Source organism: Acipenser ruthenus, chromosome 26 (assembly GCF_902713425.1).
Source record: "Acipenser ruthenus chromosome 26, fAciRut3.2 maternal haplotype, whole genome shotgun sequence".
In the NCBI taxonomy this organism is placed as follows: domain Eukaryota; kingdom Metazoa; phylum Chordata; class Actinopteri; order Acipenseriformes; family Acipenseridae; genus Acipenser; species Acipenser ruthenus.
Window position 1 is genome coordinate 4,115,392 of NC_081214.1, and position 15,082 is coordinate 4,130,473.

Sequence of the window (15,082 nt, forward strand, 5' to 3'; positions counted from 1 at the left end):
ATAATAATAATAATAATAATAATCAGTTAAAATGTCAAACAATAATCTTCAAAACAACATTATGACAGTGTGCAGTTTATTACTTGGTTTCCATATTGATTTTATAACTACTGGAGTCCACCGTCATTGGATGAGATTAGAACTACAACCAGGGGTGAAATTCTGCCGGTACTCACTGGTACTCTGTACCGGGACTTATTTTGATGCCGGTACTGGGTACCGGGACTTATTTAATCTGCTTTTCATCCAACGCGGATGCATTCCATCCACTCACACAGTCCACTAGCGCAGCGTTTCTCAAATGCGTTTTCATTCAGCACAGTTTGTGCTGCTTGCATTCTGTTTCCTCACACTGCTTCTGTATCTGTTTGCTGCTATTGGCCACCATTAACGTCAGTTTAATCACTGCATGTTGATTGGCCGAGCTTTCATTCTGATCAGATTTCATTTTGGCATGAGTCACAAATCTCTGCCCATTTTGTGTCAGTGCTCATTCATTGATTAGCGAGAGAAGACCTTAGCAGTGCAACGTGAAAACAGTGGCGTGGAGTAATTATCATGATTATGACGTAATAATTATTTTCTTTAGTGTGGCGGAGAAACTATCTGAAATAATCGAAATGAACATTGCTGCACATGAATTTGAATACAAAAAGCCACATCAGTGTTCTCCATAAATTACATAGTTGATAAAATATTGGAAATAATTATCATATCAAGTGATGGCAAATGATGTGTGGGACAGTAGGGATTAACAATAACATAAAAAAACAGGATCAAAGTGCAGCTTCAGATTTGGTAAGCGAGTCAGAATCGGGATACAGATGTAGGTGTGCTTCATGCTTGCCTGTATGTCTTTAAACATACAGATTAACTGACATGCTGCTCCACAGCTAAAGGGTTAATAAAAACAAAATGTTAAAAAGTAAATGCTGAAAATACTTAAACTACCTGCGCCATTGTTACCAACTATTATAAAATGTTGTTTTTTTTCACGCCAGTGCACAGGTTATTACTGTGGGTAAATCTTGTGATCTCCTATGCAAATTGTGCAACGTCTACTCCCCCCACAAAAAGAAAATATATTGCAAAAGACTATTGCAAAATCGAAAGCAAATGTCACCACCTTCCACTTGAATTAAACACTGCCAATGTTCTGTGTTATTTATACTATATCATATGCTCAAGCATTACATTTCAGTTAGATAAAATTCTTAATTCCGTCTTAAATCTGTCTTCAGTCTGTTAAATGAATGTGCGGACTTCTGTGTTTAACACTACTTGTATAGCTTTGAGATATACAAGAACACTTAACAGAACACTGCAGAAAGGTTGTTATTAGTGTGAATAGATATAAAGGGATGGATCATTTACAGCACATTTGTCAGGAAGAAGTTAATCTTCATTGAACTGTATTTCTTATCTTCTTCAATATGCCAGCTATACTCTTCAGCATCTCCTTGCATGCACTGTACTTTACCATGTAAGAAACCTTCACTATTTATTAACAAATACGTGTACAGATCAGAAACAACAAAAGCGCACTCTATATAAAGTTTTGCATCTAATATCTCTGTACTGTGTAAATAATTAAACATGTGTTATCAATGCTGTGTCTAAAAATATGAAGGCGGATTATACAAATCATGTAGTCAGTAATAAATAAATAATTGGTGTAACTGATAACTAGTTCTGTATACAGCATGTCTATTTCCACATGTAGTAGCATTCTGAGAACCCAGCTAGCACTGAGTCTAGCCACACCTTTCAGGCATCGCTGTGTAAAAGGAGAGCAAAGCTTCACAACTGTAGAGCTTCAGCCCTCCCAGCACATGATGTAACCTCCCTAATGACTCCACCCTCTACCTGCACAATAAAGAAACACATTTTGCTCCACAGTGCCTGCATACGAGATTTAAACTGGCAATTCAAGGTGCTTTGTTCCAGGCATCACCAATCCTTACACCCACAGCGCAGAACAAAAAAAAAGGATAAGCATGTCCGCAGGGTTAGAGATTCTTGGGTTGGCCCTGTGTGTGTTCGGGTGGATAGCTGCCATCATCACCTGTGCACTGCCCATGTGGAGAGTGACCGCTTTCATCGGCAGCAACATTGTGACATCTCAGACCATCTGGGAGGGACTCTGGATGAACTGTGTGGTGCAGAGCACCGGGCAGATGCAGTGCAAGATCTACGACTCCATGCTGGCTCTCCCCCAGGATCTCCAGGCAGCCCGAGCCTTGACCGTCATCTCTATCATTCTGGCACTCTTGGCCATCTTGATCTCCATCGTCGGGGCCAGGTGCACCACCTGCATTGAGGACGAGGGGAGCAAAGCTAAGGTCATGATCATATCGGGAGTCTTGTTCATTATTGCTGGGGTCATGCAGCTTATCCCAGTCTCCTGGTCTGCCAACACCATCGTCAGGGACTTCTACAACCCTTTGCTCACTGATGCCCAAAGAAGGGAGCTTGGCTCCTCTTTGTATATTGGATGGGCTGCAGCAGTTCTCCTGATCCTAGGCGGGGCCCTTCTCTGCTGCTCCTGTCCACCTCGGGAAAAGAAATATGCCCCATCGAGAATGGCTTATTCTGCTGCCAGATCCAACCCACCCAGTGGTTATGACAAGAAAGACTATGTCTAAACCTCAAAACCGGCTTTGCTTTGAAGCTCCTCTATCATACCTGCTGTTATAAAACAAAACAAAAAATGTGTTTAAATGGACAAATGGAAGAGACTCTGCAATGAAGGTACTGTTTTCTGTTGCTGGTGTTTTTGTGTGTTTTCTTTTCAGTCTGTAGCCCCCTGTAGATTTCATAGAGCTTGTGGTTTGGGGTGCTCTGAAGATCTACTGGTGTCAAAGGTGGTTTTTTCCACTGGACCTTAATGATCCCTATTGGAGGTACTGGTTATTGATTTCCCATTTCAATTGGCCAGTATTTGACCATTTTGTGTCGCTTGTTTTTATATTCTAGCAAGTTAGTTACAAGTGTAAATTGTAAAGCTTAGCTACCAGAACCATACCAGTTCTCTGATAATGGCTGTCAAGGAGCGAGTAGGTTCATTTGTCTTTTGTTTTGTTTATTTGTCGCATGTATTTAACAAACAAACAAACAAAAAAAAATTACCTGGGTAAAATATTTGAAGAATGTTCTCTTTCAATGTTATTGTTTAGTGATTTCTGTGTGCAAATGAACCACAGCTACATATGAAAAAAAGTGTATTTTACAAAATTAAATAATAATTTACAGTTTTCTTTTGTTATTGATAAACTGATATAATTTCATAGGGGTTAATGTTTCATTGCTGCAAGAATGTGCATGAAATGAAAGGGAAGCCTTAAGGTACAAATCATTAAAATAACACCTGAAAATATCCAAAAAGAACGTTTGCTCTGAGGAAAGATATGGTAGCTGAAATCCTTTTTAAGTGGACAGCATGGACAGCATGAACTGCATTGAATCACTTTGTAATTCAGTTTGAATATAGAAATACATTCTAAACGGTTTCTTTGTTAGTGACAATATAAGAACAGAGACCCAAACAACACTTCAAATCTGAGGAGGTGTCATTTTACTCTTTGCAGATATTGTGAAGATGCAGAAACTGCCCCAACATTTTAGCATTAAGATTTGAGATTTAAACAGAGGACAACGAGACACATCTGTAATTTCACCTGAATCTAGGAACCATTGCTCTGTAAAGGAAAGTCACTGCATTATAGATTGATGTTGTTCTTCATTGTTCCATACATTTGTTTGATATTTTCATGAACATGCTATATAGTTTGTGCATTCCTTTTAACTCTAAGTGTACATTTCTTTGTTTACAATGAACAGCGTCTCTATTAAAGGGTACATAAGGACCTTTTTAGTTACATGTTCCCATGTGTTGCAACAACTGTTTACGTAAGGTGTGTGAATTGTTTTAATTATTTTTTTTTTTGCATTTTTACCACTTTTTTAAACTATTAAATTGCATTCTGTGCCTCAAGATTGCTTCCCATATATCCGCATGGATCTCTCAGAACTACATTTCCCATCATCCTCATGCTCACTGGTAAATCCATCTCAAGTCCTTATGCACTCTTTAAGAGCACATTTTTCTCCAGAGATTGGAGAGGATCCTCGTGTGGGAGTTGCCAAGGGACTTGTGTGCCTTTGTGTACAGATGGGACTATGTAATGTATCCAATATTTGCCTCGCTTTTCACAAGGAGCGCTCCTGCAGCACTGTTTGTTTTAAATAATAATAAAAATATATAATTGACTTGATGTTTTTACTTTCAAATAACTATCATAACAGTGCACATCACACAGCAGCAACACAGTGTCCCACAAGTGTGTTCAGTGTAAAAATAAAACATGAAACATTTAGAAATATGAATTAGACGAATTTGAAATATTGCGCCCGTGTTTATGTGCAAATAGGATACGGGGCTCTATTCATCTCAACAGATCATTAAAACTACAAACCATCCTAGGAATGTTACTGTTTTTAAAGTTCTTTGTTTCAAACTGAAACAAAGAACATTCAGGAATTAGACCAATTCAAAATCAACAGAAATTTAAGAAGGAACCTCATTTGTCACCCCTCCAGCATGTGAGGATATGAAACCAATTGTTATTCATTTAAACATATGTCTCTTTGAATTGACTTGTTTGGGAACTGAAATCAATTCCCAGAAGTATTCTGGATTATTCCACCTTTGCGGGCACAAAGGCAGACAGACAGGCTTTGAAGGTAATCATTTCTGTGAACCACAGGTGTTATATATACATTTACAAACACACACACACGCTCACACACACACGCACACGCACACACACACACGCACGCGCGCACACACACATGCACAGGCACACACACACACTGCCTGTGTATTTTATTCGGTCCAGTCTATTGTTTTCCTGCTAATTACTGGTCCCTTAATTACTTTGGAAGGCCAAGCAAATGCTGTAGTTCACTGAAGCATCTTTGTGGCTCAAGTCCACTGAAAAATGCTGCACTTGTACCCTGATGTCGAGGACTATTTACAATAATGCACCCATCCACCACACCTCTCACTCCCTTGTGGAGTCTGTGCCACGTCATGGTTGTGTCCCAATCTAGTATTAGATACAGGGCCTGATAAAGTTGCCAGGCATTTTATATACTGTATATAAAATGCCTGAAAGTCTTTACATTCTGTTCTCATGTGGTCATTTCTATTTTCATGAAATGTAGGAAGTCAGAAAGTGTATAGATAAGCACATATGAAAGGCTTTTTTAGAAACTGTATCTTGGCTGAGACAAGCCAGAAGCCCCTGCTGAAATATCCAGGGAGCTGCCCATGAATTGTACAGTAATGCTAATTTAAGCATTCAGCTTCTTAACCAAAGGTCAGATTAACAGAATAAACCAAGCGCTTTTCATTTCTCCGGTTTTCATTACCCAGCAATCAGCAAGCAGGCAAGTGCAGCACTTAAAACTCATGCATCTTTGTGACAGGGTATCGCGTCACGTGCGTGGGTAACCACTGACATGCAAGGCAGAGAGACATGGGAGTTGGAGTTGAATCGCAGCTCAGGTGCGCAGGACTTATTCACACACAAAAAGTAAACAAACAGGTCATGTGACACTACCAGCAATGGTAACGCACAGAGGACACATACAGAAGACTGTACTAAAGGCAAAATAAAACACAGTACAAAAACTACAAATCAAAGGTGCCACACTGAGCCTTACTTACAGGAACCTGCTACACTGCATAACCCTCGCTATCCATTACTTGGGATCAATATCCCCTAAACTAACCTACTTATGAGCCGGTATTCATACGACGACTCCTGCTGCTCCATACGGCCTTCGCTGGGCATTGCCTTCACAAGTACCGTGTTGCAGTTTAAGGGTTGAGTAGCTGTAGTTCCTGCAGAGCGGACAGTCTCCTCCTGAGTGTACGGAATGCCCCTGTGTGTAGCATGGCGTTGCAGTCGCCCAGAACGATCCCCACCGGATGTTTTTATGCTGACGGACACTCAGTCGAGACCCGCCCACCTGCTGATTGAGGACCGGCACAGCCAATCACTCGCTGCCCTTCCTCCCAACCAAACCAAGTCTCAACAAGTTTAAAATATTTTGTTTGTACCAATACTGTAAATAAACAACCCGATATGTTCCTGTTTTAATGTTCTAGTTATTATTCCCAGTACTAAAAATTGCTGGATATTTACTCAAAATGAAAAAGAAAAAGAAAAAACATAAAAATAAACTATAATGTATGTTCCTCTGATATTTTGTTCAAGCATTAAGCAATACAACTCCGATGCAGGTAACAAATAAAAAGACAGAATCTTGTTAGGTTCTGTGCTTGTACACTTGTATCATACACAACACTACTTTTTATTAGATGTTAAAATGATAAATATTTAATTTTAAAAGACGTAGACATGATATCACCTTGATAACCGAACAGACACGAGGGATGCACACAGCACTGTTTTTGTCTTAGTAATACACAAAATGTTAAAAGTGTGTTTTTCTTTTTAGAAACAAATACAGTAAAAAATAAATACATGGCACTTACATGGCCCTTTAACCTATCAAATTTCTGATTGGACCAAGACGTCAAAAAACGGAATATCTGATGAAGAAGCACTTGCTTAAACAATTATGCATTTGAAACATTTGCCAAATAGACACAGCAACCAGCTAGAAGCACTAGGCAACAGCAATATTTTAAACCCGTGGTTACCAATGGATTCAGAGGAGGTTTGTACCAGTGTTGTCAACACAAGCATGGCTACGCTTCTTCAGTTTCTAGGAATTTAAAACATTCATGTTCTGACTTTTTTTCTTCTAATTTCAAATACAGATGTAGCACATTTGGGTTAAGGTTCATGGAAACAGTAAAGTAAGGAACATTTGTTGCCATTTTGGATCAAACGTTGTCCGCACATTCAGTTGAATGTGAGCGCATTAGGCTCGTTTAATTTTGCAGGCTGGCAGTTAAAAACTAAATAACTCCTTGACCTAACACATTCAGTCTGGTTTTATTTGAATAATTTAGCTTCAAGGTACTATATATATATACAGTACTGTGAAAAGTTTTAGGCAGGTGTGAAAAAATACTGTAAAGTAAGAATGCTTTCAAAAATAGACATGTTAATAGATTATATTTATCAATTAACTAAATGCAAAGTGAGTGAACAGAAGAAAAATCTAAATCAAATCCATATTTGGTGTGACCACCTGTCACAAAGACGGCCGGAGTGGGTGGTGTCAGACCAGAGCCAGGAAATAAAACGACAGAGAGGTGTGGTTTGGTGGAGCTGAGCGAATGGTTTCACTCAGCATTTAATAAACAGAACAGAAAATAAAAAGGTTGAACAAACAAACACAAACACAAAACAGGACACGGCACTTACGCCAAAATAAATATATAAACAAAACGGACTAAACAATGAACAGACAAACGAACAAACAAGGTGAGTGAAAACAACTATCAATTTAATTTACTCTATTTTACTTTCTCCTTCTCTCTCTCCAGTTCTCCACTCACCGAACACCCAACCCCGAGTGAGTCAAACGTGCATCTATATATACTGTTGTGCTGGGATTCAATTACTAATTAATTATTCACTTGAATCCCATCACGTGAATTAATTCTGTGCAACCCCGTGCTCACATACTATACTTTAAATGCACGTGAAGTGCAATCCCGTGCCTAAATATAATTATACAATTTAAATACTCGTGCTGCACACACCCATTTATATCCCGTGTACCAATGACTATACACCAACATTAACACACGCACGCAACATACAACACATAACACACAAAATACACACAGGGGCGGGCACTTTGTCACACCACCCTTTACCTTCAAAACAGCATCAATTCTTCTAGGTACACTTGCACAAAGTCAGGGATTTTGTAGGCATATAGTCAGGTGTATGATTAAACAGTTATACCAAACAGGTGCTAATGATCATCAATTCAATATGTAGGTTGAAACACAATCATTAACTGAAACAGAAACAGCTGTGTGGGAGGAATAAAACTGAGTGAGGAACAGCCAAACTCCGCTAACAAGGTGAGGTTGCTGAAGACAGTTTACTGTCAAAAGTCATACACCATGGCAAGACTGAGCACAGCAAAAAGACACAAGGTAGTTATACTGCATCAGCAAGGTCTCTCCCAGGCAGAAATATCAAGGCAGACAGGGGTTTGCAGATGTGCTGTCCAAGCTCTTTTGAAGAAGCACAAAGAAACGGGCAACGTTGAGGACCGTAGACGCAGTGGTCGGCCAAGGAAACTTACTGCAGCAGATGAAAGACACATCATGCTTACTTCCCTTCGCAATCGGAAGATGTCCAGCAGTGCCATCAGCTCAGAATTGGCAGAAAACAGTGGGACCCTGGTACACCCATCTACTGTCCGGAGACTCAACTATGCACGAAAACACAGGAACTGGGGTGCAGAAAAATGGCAGCAGGTGCTCTGGACTGATGAGTCAAAATCTGAAATATTTGGCTGTAGCTGAAGGCAGTTTGTTCGACGAAGGGCTGGAGAGCGGTACACGAATGAGTGTCTGCAGGCAACAGTGAAGCATGGTGGAGGTTCCTTGCAAGTTTGGGGCTGCATTTCTGCAAATGGAGTTGGGGATTTGGTCAGAATTAATGGTCTCCTCAATGCTGAGAAGTACAGGCAGATACTTATCCATCATGCAATACCATCAGGGAGGCATCTGATTGGCCCCAAATTTATTCTGCAGCATGACAACGACCCCAAACATACATCGAAAGTCATCAAGAACTATCTTCAACGTAAAGAAGAACAAGGAGTCCTGGAAGTGATGGTATGGCCCCCACAGAGCCCTGATCTCAACATCATCGAGTCTGTCTGGGATTACATGAAGAGAGAGAAGCAACTGAGGCTGCCTAAATCCACAGAAGAACTGTGGTTAGTTCTCCAAGATGTTTGGGCCAACCTACCTGCCGAGTTCCTTCAAAAACTGTGTGCAAGTGTACCTAGAAGAATTGATGCTGTTTTGAAGGCAAAGGGTGGTCACACCAAATATTGATTTGATGTAGATTTTTTTTCTGTTCACTCACTTTGCATTTTGTTAATTGATAAATATAAACTATTAACATGTCTATTTTTGAAAGCATTCTTACTTTACAGCATTTTTTCACACCTGCCTAAAACTTTTTCACAGTACTGTGTGTGTGTATATATATATATATATATATATATATATATATATATATATATATGCTGTAAACACATAAGCAGACAGCAAATAATATTATTGATCTCTTTGAAACTTCCAGAATGACACAGAGTGCTGCTTGTGGGAGTTGGATCTGTAGGGTTCTCAGCAGGCTATTGTACAGTTTGTGATAAGAACACAGTGGGAGGCCATCCAAAAACTGAGTGATCGAAGGACTATTAAAAAAAGATCAAAGAGAGACAGACATAGTGAAGTTCTTTGTTGAGAAAACAAGGACACTGCTCCACTGAGAGTCTATGACTCTCACACACACACTGGAGAACATGAGAGCTTTAAAGAACGTCAAACATCCATTGGTCCTCAAGTACCTGTGAGAGGCTGGATCCCAAATTGTGCACGCAGAGACATTGGGGTCTCTGTAGTGGATTTCTGTCTGTAAATAAGACTCTCTTGGGAGAGTCCTTTATAGTGACTCAAGGATGGTGAAATATCTAAATAATAAAACAAATATATGCTTAGAATGTGACCTTAACCCTAATCAGGGCACATTGAAAACTGTGCAGAACTAGGCAGAATATCTTGGACCCAATACAAATTAATTCATAAAAAGTTTGAATTTTGATCCACAATTTCTGTAAGAACATTGCAGACATAGTTTCTGACAAAGGCCTAGGAGTAAATTATTAGAAATGAAAAAAGAAAAAAAAAATGGCAGCAAGAACTATACCCCAAGTGCGCTGATGAGGGATACATATAATGATCAGTTTGAAATGTATCTGTTTACGACTGTAAGTCGCCCTGGATAAGGGCATCTGCTAAGAAATAAGTAAATAAATAAATTAATAATAATAATAATAATAATAATAATAATAATAATAATAATAATAATAATAATAATAATAATCAGTTAAAATGTCAAACAATAATCTTCAAAACAACATTATGAGAGTGTGCAGTTTATTACCTGGTTTCCATATTGATTTTATAACTACTGGAGTCCATTGTCATTGGATGAGATTAGAATTGCCATCACCAGCCCTTCAAATAGGAAATAAGCAGATTGAAGGTACTCAACGTTATGTATGTTGAAGATGTTTTTAAATTAACATTGTGGTATTTGAGAGAGACATATATTTTATTAATATAACTACAACGAGGGGTGAAATTCTGCCGGTACTCACTGGTACTTTGTACCGGGACTCATTTTGATGCCAGTACTGGGTACCGGGACTTATTTAATCTGCTTTTCATCCAACGCGGATGCATTCCATCCACTCACACAGTCCACTAGCGCAGCGTTTCTCAAATGCGCTTTCATTCAGCACAGTTTGTGCTGCTTGCATTCTGTTTCCTCACACTGTTTCTGTTTCTTTTTGCTGCTATTGGCCACCATTAACGTCAGTTTAATCACTGCATGTTGATTGGCCGAGCTTTCATTCTGATCAGATTTCATTTTGGCATGAGTCACAAATCTCCGCCCATTTTGTGTCAGTGCTCATTCATTGATCAGCGAGAGAAGACCTTAGCAGTGCAACATGAAAACAGCGGTATGGAGTAATTATCATTATTATGAAGTAATAATTATTTACTTTAGTGTGGCGGAGAAACTATCTGAAATTATTGAAATGAACATTGCTGCACATGAATTTGAAGGCAAAAAGCCACATCAGTGTTCTCCATAAATTACATAGTTGATAAAATATTAGAAATAATTATCATATCAAGTGATGGCAAATGATGTGTGGGACAGTAGGGATTAACAATAACATAAAAAAACAGGATCAAAGTGCAGCTTCAGATTTGGTAAGCGAGTCAGAATCGGGATACAGATGTAGGTGTGCTTCATGCTTGCCTGCATGTCTTTAAACATACAGATTAACTGACATGCTGCTCCACAGCTAAAGGGTTAATAAAAACAAAATGTTAAAAAGTAAATGCTGAAAATACTTAAACTACCTGCACTATTGTTACCAACTATTACAAAATGTTTTTTTTGCATGCAGGTGCACAGGTTATTACTGTGGGTAAATCTTGTGATCTCCTATGCAAATTGTGCAACGTCTACTCCCCCCCCCCCCCCCCCCAATGTTCTCAGTTATTTATACTATATCATATGCTCAAGCATTACATTTCAGTTCTTAAATCCGTCTTAAATCTGTCTTCAGTCTGTTAAATTAATGTGTGGACTTCTGTGTTTAACACTACTTGTATAGCTTTGAGATATACAAGAACACTTAACAGAACACTACAGAAAGGTTGTTATTAGTGTGAATAGATATAAAGGGATTGATCATTTACAGCACATTTGTCAGGAAGAAGTTAATCTTCATTGAACTGTATTTCTTATCTTCTTCAATATGCCAGCTATACTCTTCAGCATCTTCTTGCATGCACTGTACTTTACCATGTAAGAAACCTTCACTATTTATTACCAAATACGTGTACAGATCAGAAACAACAAAAGCGCACTCTATATAAAGTTTTGCATCTACTATCTTTATACTGTGTTAATAAATAAACATGTGTTATCAATGCTGTGTCTAAAAATATGAAGGCGGATTATACAAATCATGTAGTCAGTAATAAATAAATAATTGGTGTAACTGATAACTAGTTCTGTATACAGCATGTCTATTTCCACATGTAGTAGCATTCTGAGAACCCAGCTAGCACTGAGTCTAGCCACACCTTTCAGGCATCGCTGTGTAAAAGGAGAGCAAAGCTTCACAACTGTAGAGCTTCAGCCCTCCCAACACATGATGTAACCTCCTTAATGACTCCACCCTCTACCTGCACAATAAAGAAACACATTTTGCTCCACAGTGCCTGCATACGAGATTTAAACTGGCAATTCAAGGTGCTTTGTTCCAGGCATCACCAATCCTTACACCCACAGCGTAGAACAAAAAAAAAGGATAAGCATGTCCGCAGGGTTAGAGTTTCTGGGGTTGGCCCTGTGTGTGTTCGGGTGGATAGCTGCCATCATCACCTGTGCACTGCCCATGTGGAGAGTGACCTCTTTCATCGGCAACAACATTGTGACATCTCAGACCATCTGGGAGGGACTCTGGATGAACTGTGTGGTGCAGAGCACCGGGCAGATGCAGTGCAAGATCTACGACGCCATGCTGGCTCTCCCCCAGGATCTCCAGGCAGCCCGAGCCTTGACCGTCATCTCTATCATTCTGGCACTCTTGGCCATCTTGATCTCCATCGTCGGGGCCAGGTGCACCACCTGCATTGAGGACGAGGGGAGCAAAGCTAAGGTCATGATCATATCGGGGGTCTTGTTCATTATTGCTGGGGTCATGCAGCTTATCCCAGTCTCCTGGTCTGCCAACACCATCGTCAGGGACTTCTACAACCCTTTGCTCACTGATGCCCAAAGAAGGGATTTTGGCTCCTCTTTGTATAGTGGATGGACTGCAGCAGTTCTCCTGATCCTAGGCGGGGCCCTTCTCTGCTGCTCCTGTCCACCTCGGGAAAATAAATATGCCCCATCGAGAATGGTTTATTCTGCTGCCAGATCCAACCCACCCAGTGGCTATGACAAGAAAGACTATGTCTAAACCTCAAAACCGGCTTTGCTTTGAAGCTCCTCTATCATACCTGCTGTTATAAAAAAAAAAAAAGTGTTTAAATGGACAAATGGAAGAGACTCCGCAATGAAGGTACTGTTTTCTGTTGCTGGTGTTTTTGTGTGTTTTCTTTTCAGTCTGTAGCCCCCTGTAGATTTCATAGAGCTTGTGGTTTGGGGTGCTCTGAAGATCTACTGGTGTCAAAGGTGGTTTTTTCCACTGGACCTTAATGATCCCTATTGGAGGTACTGGTTATTGATTTCCCATTTCAATTGGCCAGTATTTGACCATTTTGTGTCGCTTGTTTTTATATTCTAGCAAGTTAGTTGCAAGTGTAAATTGTAAAGCTTAGCTACCAGAACCATACCAGTTCTCTGATAATGGCTGTCAAGGAGCGAGTAGGTTCATTTGTCTTTTGTTTTGTTTATTTGTCGCATGTATTTAACAAACAAACAAACAAACAAAAATTACCTGAAGAATGTTCTCTTTCAATGTTATTGTTTAGTGATTTCTGTGTGCAAATGAACCGCAGCTACATATGAAAAAAAGTGTATTTTACAAAATTAAATAATAATTTACAGTTTTCTTTTGTTATTGATAAACTGATATAATTTCATAGGGGTTAATGTTTCATTGCTGCAAGAATGTGCATGAAATGAAAGGGAAGCCTTAAGGTACAAATCATTAAAATAACACCTGAAAATATCCAAAAAGAACGTTTGCTCTGAGGAAAGACATGGTAGCTGAAATCCTTTTTAAGTGGACAGCATGGACAGCATGAACTGCATTGAATCATTTTGTAATTCAGTTTGAATATAGAAATACATTCTAAACGGTTTCTTTGTTAGTGACAATGTGAGTAACAGAGACCCAAACAACACTTCAAATCTGAGGAGGTGTCATTTTACTCTTTGCAGATATTGTGAAGATGCAGAAACTGCCCCAACATTTTAGCATTAAGATTTGAGATTTAAACAGAGGACAACGAGACACATCTGTATTTTCACCTGAATCTAAGAACCATTGTTTATTGCTCTGTAAAGGAAAGGCACTGCATTATAGATTGATGTTGTTCTTCATTGTTCCATACATTTGTTTGATATTTTCAAGAACATGCTATATGGTTTGTGCATTTCTTTGTTTACAATGAACAGCGTCTCTATTAAAGGGTACATAAGGACCTTTTTATTTGATTGAGTTACATGTTCCCACGTGTTGCTACAACTGTTTATGTAAGGTGTGTGTATTGTTTAAATTATTTTTTTTTTTTTACATTTTTACCACTTTTTTAAACTTTTAAATTGCATTCCCTGCCTCATGATGGCTTCCCATATATCCGCATGGACCTCTCAGAACTACATTTCCCATCATCCTCCTGCTCACTGGTAAATCCATCTCAGGTCCTCATGCACCCTTTAAGAGCACATCTTTCTTAGAGTACGGATATATCGCTGGTGAATGAGGATTATGAACCCGCTGTATGCTGTGTGTATTATAATGTCCTGTTGTGTGTATGTACAAAGCCCCATTGTATCTATGTCTTCTCACAAGTTGCAGCATTCAGAGATTGGAGAGGATCCTCGTGTGGAAGTTGTCACTGGATGCCAAGGGACTTGTGTGCCTTTGTGTACAGATGGGACTATGTAATGTATCCAATATTTGCCTCGCTTTTCACAAGGAGCTCTCCTGCAGCACTGTTTGTTTTAAATAATAATAAAAATATATAACTGACTTGATGTTTTTACTTTCAAATAACTATCATAACAGTGCACATCACACAGCAGCAACACAGTGCCCCACAAGTGTGTTCAGTGTAAAAATAAAACATGAAACATTTAGAAATATGAATTAGACGAATTTGAAATATTGCGCCCATGTTTATGTGCAAATAGGATACGGGACTCTATTCATCACAACAGATCATTAAAACTACAAACCGTCCTGGGAATTTTACTGTTTTTAAAGTTCTTTGTTTCAAACTGAAACAAAGAACATTCAGGAATTGGACCAATTCAAAATCAACAGAAATTTAAGAAGGAACCTCATTTGTCACCCCCCCAAGCATGTGAGGATATGAAACCAGGCACACACACACTGCCTGTGTACTTTATTCGGTCCAGTCTATTGTTCTCCTGCTAATTACTGGTCCCTTTATTACTTTGGAAGGCCAAGCAAATGCTGTAGTTCACTGAAGCATCTTTGTGGCTCAAGTCCACTGAAAAATGCTGCACTTGTACCCTGATGTCGAGGACTATTTACAATAATGCACCCATCCACCACACCTCTC

General features: G+C 39.2%; 1 protein-coding gene across 1 annotated transcript; it reads left to right on the plus strand.

Moving 5' to 3' along the window:
* The first annotated feature begins 1,858 nt into the window (after positions 1-1,858).
* On the plus strand, positions 1,859-14,526 carry LOC117430599 (claudin-4-like). Its single transcript, XM_034050826.3, has 2 exons — positions 1,859-2,485; positions 12,132-14,526. The coding sequence occupies exons 1-2, from the start codon at positions 1,998-2,000 to the stop codon at positions 12,784-12,786; spliced, it is 1,143 nt and encodes a 380-aa protein (XP_033906717.2). The 5' UTR covers positions 1,859-1,997; the 3' UTR covers positions 12,787-14,526.
* Positions 14,527-15,082: the final 556 nt, after the last annotated feature.

Coding starts and splice junctions, on each gene's coding strand:
- LOC117430599 (XM_034050826.3), top strand. CDS start 1,998: ATGTCCGCAGGGTTAGAGATTCTTGGGTTGGCCCTGTGTGTGTTCGGG. Junction 2,486..12,131: donor AGGGAGCTTGGCTCCTCTTT/GTATATTGGATG, acceptor ACAAAAAAAAAG/GATAAGCATGTCCGCAGGGT.